We start from the raw sequence: 13291 nt of genomic DNA, 5'->3' as shown, positions 1-13291 counted from the left end.
TTTTTGGCGGTCGCCGGACAAACGGTTTAAGAACTGCTCTTCTAAAGCACCAATTCTCAATTTCTGACAGTTTGTCTGGATGCCCTCGTGCCAAGAAAGGAGGGGTCAAACTAACGCCTACCAAGGACGACAAAGAAGACTCTGAGCTTCTAAGGTTGGTACCACAGTACGTACAATTTTTATTTACATTTTGGTCGAAGGGTACGCAGATGTTTTTCCAAAAAGATGTTTCAAACTTTGCATATTTTACTCTCAGTGTGGCTACAGGGGGCAGCAAAGGTACTTTTAATCGCCAAAACAACATTTGGAACAATAGGTGTTAATACTCTCTCTCCCTCCCTCTCTACCACCTCCCTCCCGCCTTCACTTCCTCTGTGCTCCATAGATGCCCCATGCCGGGCTGTGACAGCCTGGGTCACATCAGTGGGAAGTATGCCACCCACCGCAGTGCCTACGGGTGTCCGCTGGCGGCCCGGAGGCAGAAGGAGGGGCTTCTGAACGGCTCGCCGTTCTCCTGGAAGGCCTTCAAGACGGAGGGGCCCTCCTGCCCCACCCCGGGGTGCGACGGCTCTGGACACGCTAACGGCAGCTTCCTCACACACCGCAGGTAGACCTCTCTCTCTCTCTCTAACAAGTATCTATCTATCTATCTTGTCTGTCTGTCTCTCTCTCTCTCTCTAACAAGTATCTATCTATCTTGTCTGTGTGTCTGTCTATCTCTCTCTAACAAGTATCTATCTATCTTGTCTGTCTGTCTATCTCTCTCTCTCTCTCTCTCTCTCTCTAACAAGTATCTATCTATCTTGTCTGTCTGTCTATATCTCTCTCTTTCTCTCTCTCTCTCTAATAAGTATCTATCTATCTTGTCTGTCTGTCTGTCTATCTCTCTCTCTCTTTCTCTCTCTCTAACAAGTATCTATCTATCTTGTCTGTCTATCTCTCTCTCTAACAAGTATTGATCTATCTTGTCTGTCTGTCTGTCTATCTCTCTCTCTCTCTCTCTAACAAGTATCTATCTATCTTGTCTGTCTGTCTGTCTATCTCTCTCTCTCTAACAAGTATCTATCTATCTTGTCTGTCTGTCTGTCTGTCTATCTCTCTCTCTAACAAGTATCTATCTATCTTGTCTGTCTGTCTGTCTGTCTGTCTGTTTCTCTTATCTTATGCAAGTTGAAACATGTGATGTGTGGGCTGCCATGGCCTTCATCAGAATGTACAATCTGAATGTTCTTCACCGCAATGCAGACCTACATCCTACAAAAGAATCCTTCATATATGGTTGTTGTATTTTGTATTTAGTTAGTAGTTGTCTTATAGACAAGATCTCCCTTGGAAAAGAGATTGCTATTTTTTTTTATCTCAATAAGACATCCTGGTTTGAATAAAGGCTAAGATAATCGTTACATTACATAACAGTAATACGAATCCAAACTAAGGTTGTCATATAGCCATAGTTGTCATTCAATAATTGTCATTTGCCTACTTTATTCAGTAGTATTTCCAAAATATAATTCCCATGAACATAATAGGAGACATGTCCGCCCTCTTCATCTGTCGTTTAATACACTGCAAAACGCCAGCTATCAAAAACAAGAAAAAAAGCAATAAACTGGGGGAAATGTTTCTTAAAATTAGCAAAATGATCTGCCAACAGAACAGCAACATTTCACTTGCCAAGATTTTCATAAAACAAGTAAACTATATCTTAAATAAACAGGCATATATACAAAAAACAAGCATATTGGCCGTGATCTAAGATATTTAAACTTACTTAGATTAACTTTTTGCAGTGTACTTGCTGCACGTGTCATGTCTACTTTACATGCAAATTATTGATTTTAGCAGTGTTCGTTCATGTTAGCAGTGCTCCAACTCTAATTTCATCCCTCCTCTCCTCTCTCTCATCCCTCCTCCTCTCCTTTCTCTCTCGTCCTCAGTCTTTCGGGTTGTCCGAGAGCGTCTGCCAAGAAGAGAGCTAAGTTCCCTGGGGATGAGTACATCACAGCTAAATTCAGGGCCAGCGATGGTAAGACTTGTTAGGGTTCTGATTGTACAGAATACTTATTTTGTATCTAAGACAATTCTACTGTGGTGTGTGTGTTCTTTTTTGGAGACATATCACTTTAAAAAACACGGTCAGTTCCATGAGTCATCGCGTGTGCAAGTGAGTGTTGATGTTTGCATCACAGCTGGTTGTCTGTCGGTTCTCTAACTGGTCGGTTTGATCCCTCAGTTCTGGACAATGATGAAGACATCAAACAGTTGAACCAGGAGATCAGTGACCTGAGTGAGTCCAACTGCGAGATGGAGTCAGACATGATGAATCTGCACACACAGGTCAGTCTGGGTTTATTATCTTGCTCAGCTCACCTGGTTAAAGACAAAAGACCTGGGGCCTCATTTATAGAAAGTACTTAGATCAAATTTTGATCTTACCCGTGTCGTACGTAGAAAACCACGTCAACGTAGTGATTTATACAATTTCAACTTGAGTCAATTTGACCGTGGAAACGATCGTAGCTCTACGTACGCACATAACCTACTGGTTATGCAGAGTTATTACAGGCATGTGAGCTGCACTGCCTACTGTAATTCATGCAAGTGGCTCGTAATAAAATTAACGATGTTGTTATCAGCTGAGAAAATGAGTTTAATTCAAGATTTAAAGGGAACTGATGTTTATGATTGTATTTCAGTCTTTCTTTATATCCCTCCGGAGCTGTCTATCTCCCCTTCAACATGCCTAGTGCGTTCCACAAAGGACCTTGCCCGGCCACGCGCTAAATTATACTGGATTTTCTCCGGTGTCTGGGAGTTCGCAAAGGGAGTCATGTTTTCAATGTCACCTGATAAGAATAAGACCATTATATTATTACAGTATAAGCAGCACTCGAGTTGAGGGGGGATGAGGGGGGATGGCATCCCCCCTGAAATAAAAACAGTCAAAATCATCCCCCTTCTAAAACTGCCATCCCCCCTTCCCATCCATTATGTCATTTTACGTGGTATTACTGCTATTTCAAGGTGCGAGGGGGCACGCACACATGCAATGACATGTTTACCAAGTCACTGACACTGAAGTCACTGATGCTGTGGGGATGCTAACATTTTCCTCATATGATAAAATCCACCACCTCCCCTGATTTTCTTTTACAACTTGAGTACTGAGAATAAGCATTTGCCTGGTTAGTTGTCATGATCAAACGTTACAAATGCAACTTACCGATAAGCCACCCTTCTCTGCCCTCTCCCGCTTCCAGACGAACGCTTACCCTATATTATAGCACTTGGCTTAATTCAGCCGCTATAATTGAGCCGCTATCACAGGCGTTAGGCTAATACAAACCTCATTCACCTGCGTTCATTTTACCTGCGTTGGTATTGATAGAAGGAAGCACGTACGCAATTTGAAACAAGCGCAGCCCGTTTTATAAATAATTCTTAGGTCCGTTTAGAAAAATGTGCTTACGTGAAAGTCAAAGATGACGTTCAAGTACTTTTTTTATAAATGAGGCCCCTGGCCCTAACATTAACCACCAATGGCTTAACCCTCCATTTTGTATTCAAACTGATGTTGTTGACTGTTTTGTGGTCTGCGGTTGACTGGTTTCCGGCCTCTGGTTGACTGCTTTCTGGCTCACCTAAGGCTTGTTGTTGGCTGCTTTGTGACAAGTGTCGCTTGCTTTGGTCTCTTCTTGTAAGACACAACGGAAAAGAGACTAGTTTGTCTAGTTTGGCCCTCTGCCCTGTAGTGTACTGTTCTCTGGCTGACCTGAGGTCAGCTACTGACTGTTCTCTGGCTGACCTGAGGTCAGCTACTGACTGTTCTCTGGCTGACCTGAGGTCAGTTACTGACTGTTCTCTGGTCTGTTACTGACTGTTCTCTGGCTGACCTGAGGTCAGTTACTGACTGTTCTCTGGCTGACCTGAGGTCAGTTACTGACTGTTCTCTGGCTGACCTGAGGTCAGTTACTGACTGTTCTCTGGTCAGTTACTGACTGTTCTCTGGTAGACCTGAGGTCTGTTACTGACTGTTCTCTGGTCAGTTACTGACCGTTCTCTGGTAGACCTGAGGTCTGTTACTGACTGTTCAGCAACTACGAACAACACAGCAACTACGAACAACACAGCAACTTTCATGCTGCTGAACACTCGTTCCCTCTACAATAAAGTACTTCTCATCCATGATATCATCACCGACCATAACATTGACATTTTATGCTTAACAGAGACCTGGCAAAATCAGCAGGATTTCATCACACTAAATCAAGCCACTCCCCCAGGCTATGTGTAGGGATGCTCCGATCTGGATTTTTGGGGCCGATACCGATCACCGATTTGTTTCCTCAAGATCAACCGATACCGATACCGATACCGATTTTTTTTTAAATATATAACTGACTGGATAGCCTAAATATTTTTTGCTTTTTAGACAAAAGTTTTGATCCATTAGGCACCAAGAAAACGCAGACCCATTTTTATGGCATAGTAAAGGTCTGGCCTATCACCCAGTTAGGGCCTGAAGCCCAAGTCAGTCGATATGGCTGTATAAAAGACATCATAAACGTGGCCTTCATGGTTTACATACTGTTACGTCCTCCTATGTTTTCTGTTCAGTTATCTGTCTTCCCCAGGAAAAAAAAAAAAAAAAAAAAAAAAAAATCGGTTTTTGCGATCGGCCATTTTTGCCGATCACCGATCGAGTCATTTGGAGTGAAATCGGCCGATTTAAATCGGTGGCCGATAAATCGGAGCATCCCTAGCTATGTGTATTTCCAGAAGCCTCGCTCACTGGGTCGTGGTGGTGGACTGGCTATTATCCACTGAGCTGACATCCTGGCTAAGGAGCTCCCAGTGCCTACTACCACCTCTGAGTGTCTTGCCATCAAACTGGCTGGGTCTGCTCCGCTCAAGGTTGCCCTCATCTACCGCCCACCCAAAGCCTACCTTCATGTCAGAGCTGTCTGAGTTGCTCACCTCCACATCTCCATCCACTCTACTGCTCGGTGATTTCAATATCCACGTGGACTCCAGCAACTGCAAGTTTTCTGCTGAATTTTTATCACTCCTGGACTGCTTCAGCATCACCCAACATGTCCAAGGTCCCACACACACCAAAGGCCACACGCTGGACTTGGTGTGCTCCACTGGTCCACCTCCCCCCGACCTACAGTGCCTGGACCTGGCTGTTTCTGACCACCATGCCGTCCTCTTCACTGTCCCAGTCTCCCTGCCCAGGCAGCATCCCAAACGCACCATCTCATTTAGGAATATCAAATCTGTGAGTGCACCGGCCCTATCCAACCTCATAGTGTCCCACATGGCCTCGGCTCCCCCCGACACCACGGTGGACGGCCTGGTAGCCAACTATAACGCTGCCCTATCCCTCAGCCTCAACTCTCTCGCCCCCCTCAAAACCCGGACTGTCTCCTTCACCCGCCCTGCCCCCTGGTTCACCACCGAACTCCGCACCATGAAGGCCACTGGTCGCCAGCTGGAGAGGCTGTCCAAAAAAACTGGCCTCACGGTCCACCTCCTGGCTTTCAGGGACCATGTGACTGCCTACAAGGATGCTCTCTCCCACACTAAGACCCTATATTACTCCCACCTCATCGGCTCCCAGCAAAACCCCAGAACACCACCATCAACCGTCTACCCCCTGACACCCCCCATCCCCCTGGTGCTCCCGACCTCTGCTCCAAATTCCTGGACTTCTCTCCAGTGGACGCTGCCCAGGTGAATGAATGGTCTTTTATTGTCATTAATACAGTACAGGTACCATACAACGAAATTTAGGAGGGGGGGCTCCCCTGGCAAAAAAAAAAAAAAAAAAGTCACTTTGGCCAAGACCTCCACCTGCTCACTGGACCCCATGCCCACAGCCCTGGTCAAGGACTGCTTACCCACCCTCTGCCCCTACATGGTGGACATTATTAATACCTCCCTGTTTTCTGGCATAGTCCCCACCAGTTTCAAAACTGCCTCAGTCACCCCCATCCTCAAGAAACCTGGCCTGGACCCTGATGACCTCCACAACCACCGGCCGATCTCCAACCTTCCCTTCCTGAGTAAAACCCTGGAAAGAGCAGCTGCCGGCCAATTCCATCAGTACATGTCCAACCATGAGCTCTATGAGCCCCTACAATCTGGATTCAGATCACATGACAGTACGGAAACCGCCCTCATTAAAATCATCAATGATCTCCTCATTGCTGCTGACTCGGGCCGTTTCAGTATCCATATCCTCCTGGACCTCTCCGCGGCCTTCGACACTCCCATACCATCCTTCTCAACCGCCTCTCCACCCACCTAGGTGTCACTGGTACAGCCCTCTCCTGGTTCAAATCATACCTTTCAAACAGAGAACAGTTTGTCTCCATCAACAACTCAAGTTCCCCCCCCCAGCCCCAGTCAATCAAGGCGTGCCTCAAGGCTCTGTACTCGGACCCCTCCTCTTCACCATTTACATGCTCCCCCTCGACCAGATCCTCCGTCATCACAGCCTCAACTTCCACTGCTATGCTGACGATACCCAAATTTATCTCAGCTCCACCCCATCCTCTCCACTCCCCCCCCCAGTCCCTTGTCAACTGCCTGCATGAAGTAAAAACCTGGATGACATCTAACCTTCTCAAACTCAACAGTAAGAAAACAGAGCTCATGGTTGTGGCACCCAAGGTGCTGCTCTGGAAGGTTAGTGACTTCATCCTTGAGGTCGACAGCTGCTCCATCTCCCCATCCTCCGAAGTCCGCAACCTGGGCTCCACCCTCTCCTTCCAGTCACACATCAAATCTGTCACCAAATCCGCCTTTTTTCACCTCAGAAATATCGCCAGACTACGACCTTCCCTCACTGACTCCGTGGCCGAAACCCTCATCCACGCCTTTGTCACCTCCCATCTGGACTATTGTAATGGAGTCCTGTCCGGGGTTCCCAGCAAAGCCCTGGACAGGCTCCAATATGTGCAGAACTCTGCTGCCAGGGTCCTCACCCACACCAAGCCCTGGCAGCACATCACCCCCACCCTCATTCACCTCCACTGGCTTCCGGTCAAGTCCCGCATCACCTACAAAATCCTCCTCTTCACTACAAATCCCTCCACGCCTGCGCCCCCCAGTACCTCACTGACCTTCTCTGTCAACACATCCCTTCCCGGAACCTGCGGTCCCTAGTCATGGGCCTACTCTCCACCCCCCGCACCAACCTACGGACCTTCAGGGGCAGAGCTTTCAGCGTGGCAGCTCCCACCCTCTGGAACACTCTCCTCACAGCGATCCGCAATGCCCCTACCCTGGACACCTTTAAACCAGCCCTCAAAACCCACCTGTTCTCTAAGGCCTTTGGCCTCTAGTCTAGTTTTGTCACTCTCGTTGTCTTAGTTTCCTTGCTTTGTTTTTCTCTATTCTGTCTGTCTATGAAATCTGTTAAGCGTCCTTGGGTCTGAGAAAGGCGCTATATAAATCTAAGATATTATTATTATTATTATTATTATTATTATTATTATTGTTGTTCTCTTGTAGACCTGAGGTCAGTTACTGACTGTTCTCTGGTCTGTTACTGACTGTTCTCTGGTCTGTTACTGACTGTTCTCTGGGTCTTTCCCTCCAGATCTCATCGATGGAGAAGAGCCTGAAGAGCATGGAGGAGGAGAACAAGCAGATGGAGGAGAGGAACGAGGCTCTGTTTGTAGAGCTCTCTGGGCTGAGCCAGGCTCTGATCCGAAGCCTGTCCAGCATCCGTCTGCCGCACATAGTGAGTTACACACCCAATCCTCGCGTACATACAGTACAACACCCCATACCATGTCACATCATCTCAACACACTCTTGAAACCACACACACACACGCACGCACACACACTTCAATCACGGCTTTACACACCTTCATGCACAGATTTACACTCTCAATGCACACGGTTACTACTTATTCATAGACTTCTGCAGACAATATCAAACACCTGTGCTCATTCTCTGACTCTGACCTCCTCCTTGTACTTCCTCCAGCAGGAACCAATGACTGAGCAGAACTTGGATACCTACGTGGACACCCTGACCCACATGTTCTCAAATAAAGATTGCTACCAGAACCCAGAGAACCGTGCTCTCCTGGAGTCTATCAACCAGGCAGTGAAAGGCATCGAAGTATAATCTGGAGATGAGAAATGGACAGGCAAAAACAGAACATGTGAAAAACAGAGGGAGGAGGGAGGAGGAATGAGATGGAGAGAGGAGAGGGTGTTATGATATGAGTGGTATACCAAAACCACCCATATTCATTCGTTTTTGAAGGCGCTTTTGGAGTACATACTTGGTTGTTCTCTTATTTATTTTGTTGGGAGGTGAACTTCTTTCCCTCTTTGCATGACTGTTTATCAGGATCAATGGACTGACTTGTGTATGGATGAGTATGAAAGTGTCAATTAAGTCTCAAGTATTCTTGAGTGCATCGGAATAAAACTGTGTCGGTGTGAGGAAACGTTTTGACAGGGATATCAGACATCCTGCCACCTATTCTACTGGTCCAGAACAGACTTAGAATGCAGTATACTGACTCCTTGACCCCACCATACCATATTCTCTTAAATAGTGTATATGTATTTCAATCCCATCAAGTAACGTTGATAGTATTTATGAGCATAGATGTTGCACTACCAGGTCTAGTTTGTAGTTTCATTACTATTGTTGTGTAACTATTTGAGTCTTTGAAATGTCTGTTTAATATATTATTTATTCATGTCCTTGTGTTAATTTTGCTTATTTATTCAGCATCTATTTATTGACTTATTTATTTTTCTTACAAAACAAAATGCTACTGAAGACATTTTTAAGGAGGCACAGAGAGGAGATTTTCCTCTGCATTGTTGAAAAAGAGGAAATATTTTCAAAAATATCAACTATAAATTCTTTTATATATCTTATTATTTATTTGAAATACTGGGATCTTTTTTAAGTGCAAATATTTTGTAACCGACGAGTTTTGATAATTTTTTAAAGATTTTGTCTTTTGTTTATATAATTTTATTTTATTTCCATAGAAGTATTTTGAGACACTTGCAATGAACTGAGAAAAATGTGATGTACGTATTTAATATTTATTTGGTTATGAAGAACAAAGTGAATGAAGATGTTGATGTTAATTTATTTTGTATCGATGAGTTAGTGATGGCCGTGTATGGATTAGTCTTTGCCCATGTTGACACTGAAATAAAGGATAACCCATCCTAAGACTAGCATCATGGACATGGTCATAATTTATTATGATAATGAGTTGCATAACTATTGTGTAAGTGTGGTAATGTTATTTATCTTTGCCTGGGGTTATTTTGTGTGAAATGATAACAGGGTTACTTGAGATGGTTTACAATAACAAGACTATCTCTGTACCACAATGACATCTGTTGGACAATTCAGGAAATATTGATAATAAATGTCCACTATTTGCTCAGTGAGCTTGAGAAATATTTGGTTATTTGAAGGTGGCAGCTGCACTGTAGAAGTGAATATGGCAACAATATAACGTGTACATCTTCAGATGTGGATAGATATAGAACATTGGTTTGTGATGATTGATCATCACTTTGAATGATTATATTCCAATCGCGCTCATGCCTCGCTTACTTTTGATCGGACAGTTTGCCATCGTTGTGACCCTCCCAGCCTATCCCAGCAGAGCAGGGAGTTATTTAATCAACGTCGCTAATGAAATCTGCGCTTAATTGAAAAAGCCTGGTTTGAATTAACGTCGACTGTGACTTAAGGCTCAAGCCGTTCCATTAACACCACGTCACATCTAGTCAACGTTAAATCAAACGCACAGACTACATAATGCAACAACAGGTGATTGTCGAAAAGAAGATACTACGTCGGAAAAAGAAGCAAAAAACGAGCGCGCGCGTTTATGAAGAATATAAAAGAGTCATCACCAAAAGGGCAATACTGCCGCCTACTTATTGTTTTATTTTTTCATTCAGATCACCAGGACTGTGGCTATCAGCAGGCTACATGATATCAGATTATAAAAGATAGGACACCCCATGAAAATCTTGGACACCTTAATATTTATCCCACATGTACCATAACACATACATACATACATACATACATACATACACACACACACACACACACACATACATACATACATACCAGTGGAGGCTCCTCCATAGAGGTGGAGGAGGCCTGGCCTCCCCAATAATTTGAGAGAAGAGAGAGAGATTTTAAAAAGCAATAATTATATTTTTTATTTTTTATTTTTTATTTATTTAACAAAAAAAATATTTTAAATTGTTTTATATTAATATTATTTATTAATATTATTTCCGTTTTGTTCATAAATATTTTCCATGGCTAAAACCCAATATTGCAATTGTAAAGCACCTACAGGACAGAATCCCTATCTGTTTCTATTGAAGGAGGCCAGGCCTCCTGTCGAAAAGTCCAGGCCTCCTGTTGGAAAGTGGTTTCTCATAGAAGTCAATGTAATGCAATTTTTTTCATGGCAATATGTGATTGGCCCATCACTGAAAATGGGTGGGAACAGGAGGCCTCTCCTCCGTCGTAGTACCTTTTTTCCGCCACACGCGTGTATGAGTTCTGTTCTGCAGGATAAATATTAGAAATGAGTCCAGGGCTGAATGATTGACATTTTGTCAGGCAAAATGGATGTGAGAGAGGTACATGCAACAGGTGCTTGTGGTGGTGGCATGGGTCCGAATCCAGTGGGAGAGGAGGATGGGTTGAGTTAAGTTTTTTTAAATTGTTGAAATCCTGCAAGTTGAGTTGAGTTGAGTTGAGTTAAGTTTTTTTTTATTGTTGAAATCCTGCAAGTTGAAATCCAGCAAGTTGGCTTGCTGATATAACTTTAATATTGGGACAAACCTGTGGAGTGGAGTCCTGGAGAGAGCATGCCGCCCCTCAGCTAAACCAGAGGTGAGTTGAACTAATCAGATGTCTCTACCAGTGTTACACCACTAGTTCTCAGTAGTAATAACACTCCATTGCATGTCTGTGTTTCTCAGCAGATGAAGCCAGCTGGAACCAGTACTGTCCTCACAACATTTAAACAAATAAATATTTATATTATATTGAATAAAACTACATTTGATAAAGAAACTGTTACGTATCTTTTTTATATGCTAAACGTGATTAAATTGATGATTACATGTTGAAGCTGTAGAAGAAGAATGAAAAATGTAGGCTAAAAATTGTTTTTTAACCACATAATTATCAAATTCCTGCCTTTGACACATGTTCACTGGGCATTTATATTACATCCAAATGTCATTTCTCAACTTAATTATCAGGCAGGCTCATAGACTTACAGCAATGTCATTTCTTCAGGCAGGCTCATAGACTTACAGCAATGTCATTTATTCAGGCAGGCACATAGGCTAAGCTCTGCACAATGAATTCCATCAATCAGAACTTTCTGATTGTAGCTTACACTCCAAATAGTATGCCTTTGGCCAGCACAAAGACAGATAAGAAGAACAGGGAACATTCCATTGCGAGTGAAGCGAGCAAGCGGAAAAAAATTGGCCTCCTCAATTCTGGAAGTCACCAGCCTCCACTGATACATACATACATACATACATACATACATACATACATACATACATACATACATACATACATACATACATACATACATGCATACATGCATACATACATACATACATACATACATACATACATGCATGCATACATACATACATACATACATACATACATACCACAGTGAGTGACTATTGTCTTACCATCCACATACATACCTACCACAGTGACTGACTATGATTTTTAAACCTAAAAGTTGCTCTTCACAGCTTTATCCTTCAATAATAAATGGAAAGAAACTCACCAATCCGGGCCGTGGGATAGGCTCCTGCCCCGCGTATCTCACACACTTGACCTCCATGTCCACCTGCACTGGGGTCATATACCTACCACCGCTGAAGATGTCACTAACTTCTGACACGCAGTATGAACATACAGCTGTCAGGTCCGAGGATGGCCTGTCACATGATCTTCAAAACACCTTTCATTATTCCAAGGTCTTGTGAACAGATGAACAGTGTATGATAGCGCCGTCCTCGTCCATCCCTTAAACACAGTCTAGATTAGATAACGCAAACCCAACAGTGACACTATAGGGCAGACTGTTATGGTCAAACTCACGACTGTGAAGTGAAGAAATGGTAAATGGACTGACTTATAGCCTACATACAACACCGTATAACACAGACAACAACAGACAGTACTACACAGACAGATACACAAGTACACACACTCAGCGCGATCTATTATTTAAGGCAACAATGGCTGCGGCGGGGATCAGGTTTTTGCCAAAGCAAGCCCGTTTGCACCTTAGCTTTCTGTACCTACGCCCGGATGGCAGTGGGGCGAGGTACAGATTGAGTGGGTGGGTGATGTCCTGTTCTATTGTGGTTGCGATGCGTGATCCCCTGTTGTTTAGTGCTGTGAGGTTGGGTGTGGGGAGTCCAATTATTCTGGCAGCAGTGTTGGTGATGCGTGTGAGTTTGGCCCGGTCGATGACTGTGAGCATGTTGAAGAAGCAGGAGGAACAGTACATGAGGATGGGCTGGATAATGCTCTGGTACAGTAGTAGGAGAAGAGGGGGGAAACATACAGTCCTTTAAGTTTGCGGATGACAGATAATCTTTGTTGGCTCCTTTTAAAGATATCGGTGGTGTGTTGATTGAAACTAAGTTTATTGTCCAGTGTAATTCCGAGGTATTTAAAACTGTCAACCATTTCAACTGCTTGGGTGTTGATGATTTTCTACCTTTATTTAACCAGATAAAAATGATAATGGGGCACTGTGGTGTGGAGGGACCAATGATGATTTCTTTTGTTTTACTCACATTGAGGTGGAGATGGTTGTCCTCACACCACTTAGTGAAGTGTGTGATGGAGCTGTGGTAGTCCAGGACGGAGTGGTTGTCTGTGAGCAGGGCAAGAATGCCTGTGTCGTCTGAGTACTTAAGGTAGGTAGTGATGGGAGACGGACTCGTTGGTGTAGAGGTATTATTATTATTATTTAGCAATTTAAATATGTCAGCCCTGTAAGCTTGTTTCCTGAGGGTTAGATGACAACCCCACTGACAGATGACAGGTAGATAATGGCAGGTAGTGTAATGGGGGAGCGGTTGTCTTGAGGGAGTGGTTGGGGGTGGAGTTAACCAGCTATTGTTCCCACCCATTACCTGCCTGGGGCCCGTTCTGCTTGTCTAGCGTGTGCGGAGAACATAAACACAAGTCAGTTGCACAAAAA

General features: G+C 44.0%; 1 protein-coding gene across 1 annotated transcript in view; it reads left to right on the top strand.

Annotated features, from left to right (window-relative positions):
- The window catches only part of myt1a (myelin transcription factor 1a), a gene marked incomplete at both ends in the record, with an annotated part of 35538 nt that extends 27390 nt beyond the window's left edge, over positions 1-8148 (top strand). Inside the window, 6 exons of the mRNA XM_080534337.1 lie at positions 71-154; positions 386-607; positions 1938-2026; positions 2234-2337; positions 7610-7753; positions 8005-8148. Of these exons, the coding sequence (XP_080390463.1) occupies positions 71-154; positions 386-607; positions 1938-2026; positions 2234-2337; positions 7610-7753; positions 8005-8148 (787 nt within the window). The remainder of the gene's footprint in view (positions 1-70; positions 155-385; positions 608-1937; positions 2027-2233; positions 2338-7609; positions 7754-8004) is intronic.
- Between the last annotated feature and the right edge of the window lie 5143 nt (positions 8149-13291).

Source organism: Nansenia antarctica (assembly GCF_963989245.1).
Source record: "Nansenia antarctica genome assembly, chromosome: 6".
In the NCBI taxonomy this organism is placed as follows: domain Eukaryota; kingdom Metazoa; phylum Chordata; class Actinopteri; order Argentiniformes; family Microstomatidae; genus Nansenia; species Nansenia antarctica.
The sequence above is the reverse complement of the archived record's forward strand: the minus strand, read 5'-3'. Positions and strand labels throughout refer to the sequence as shown.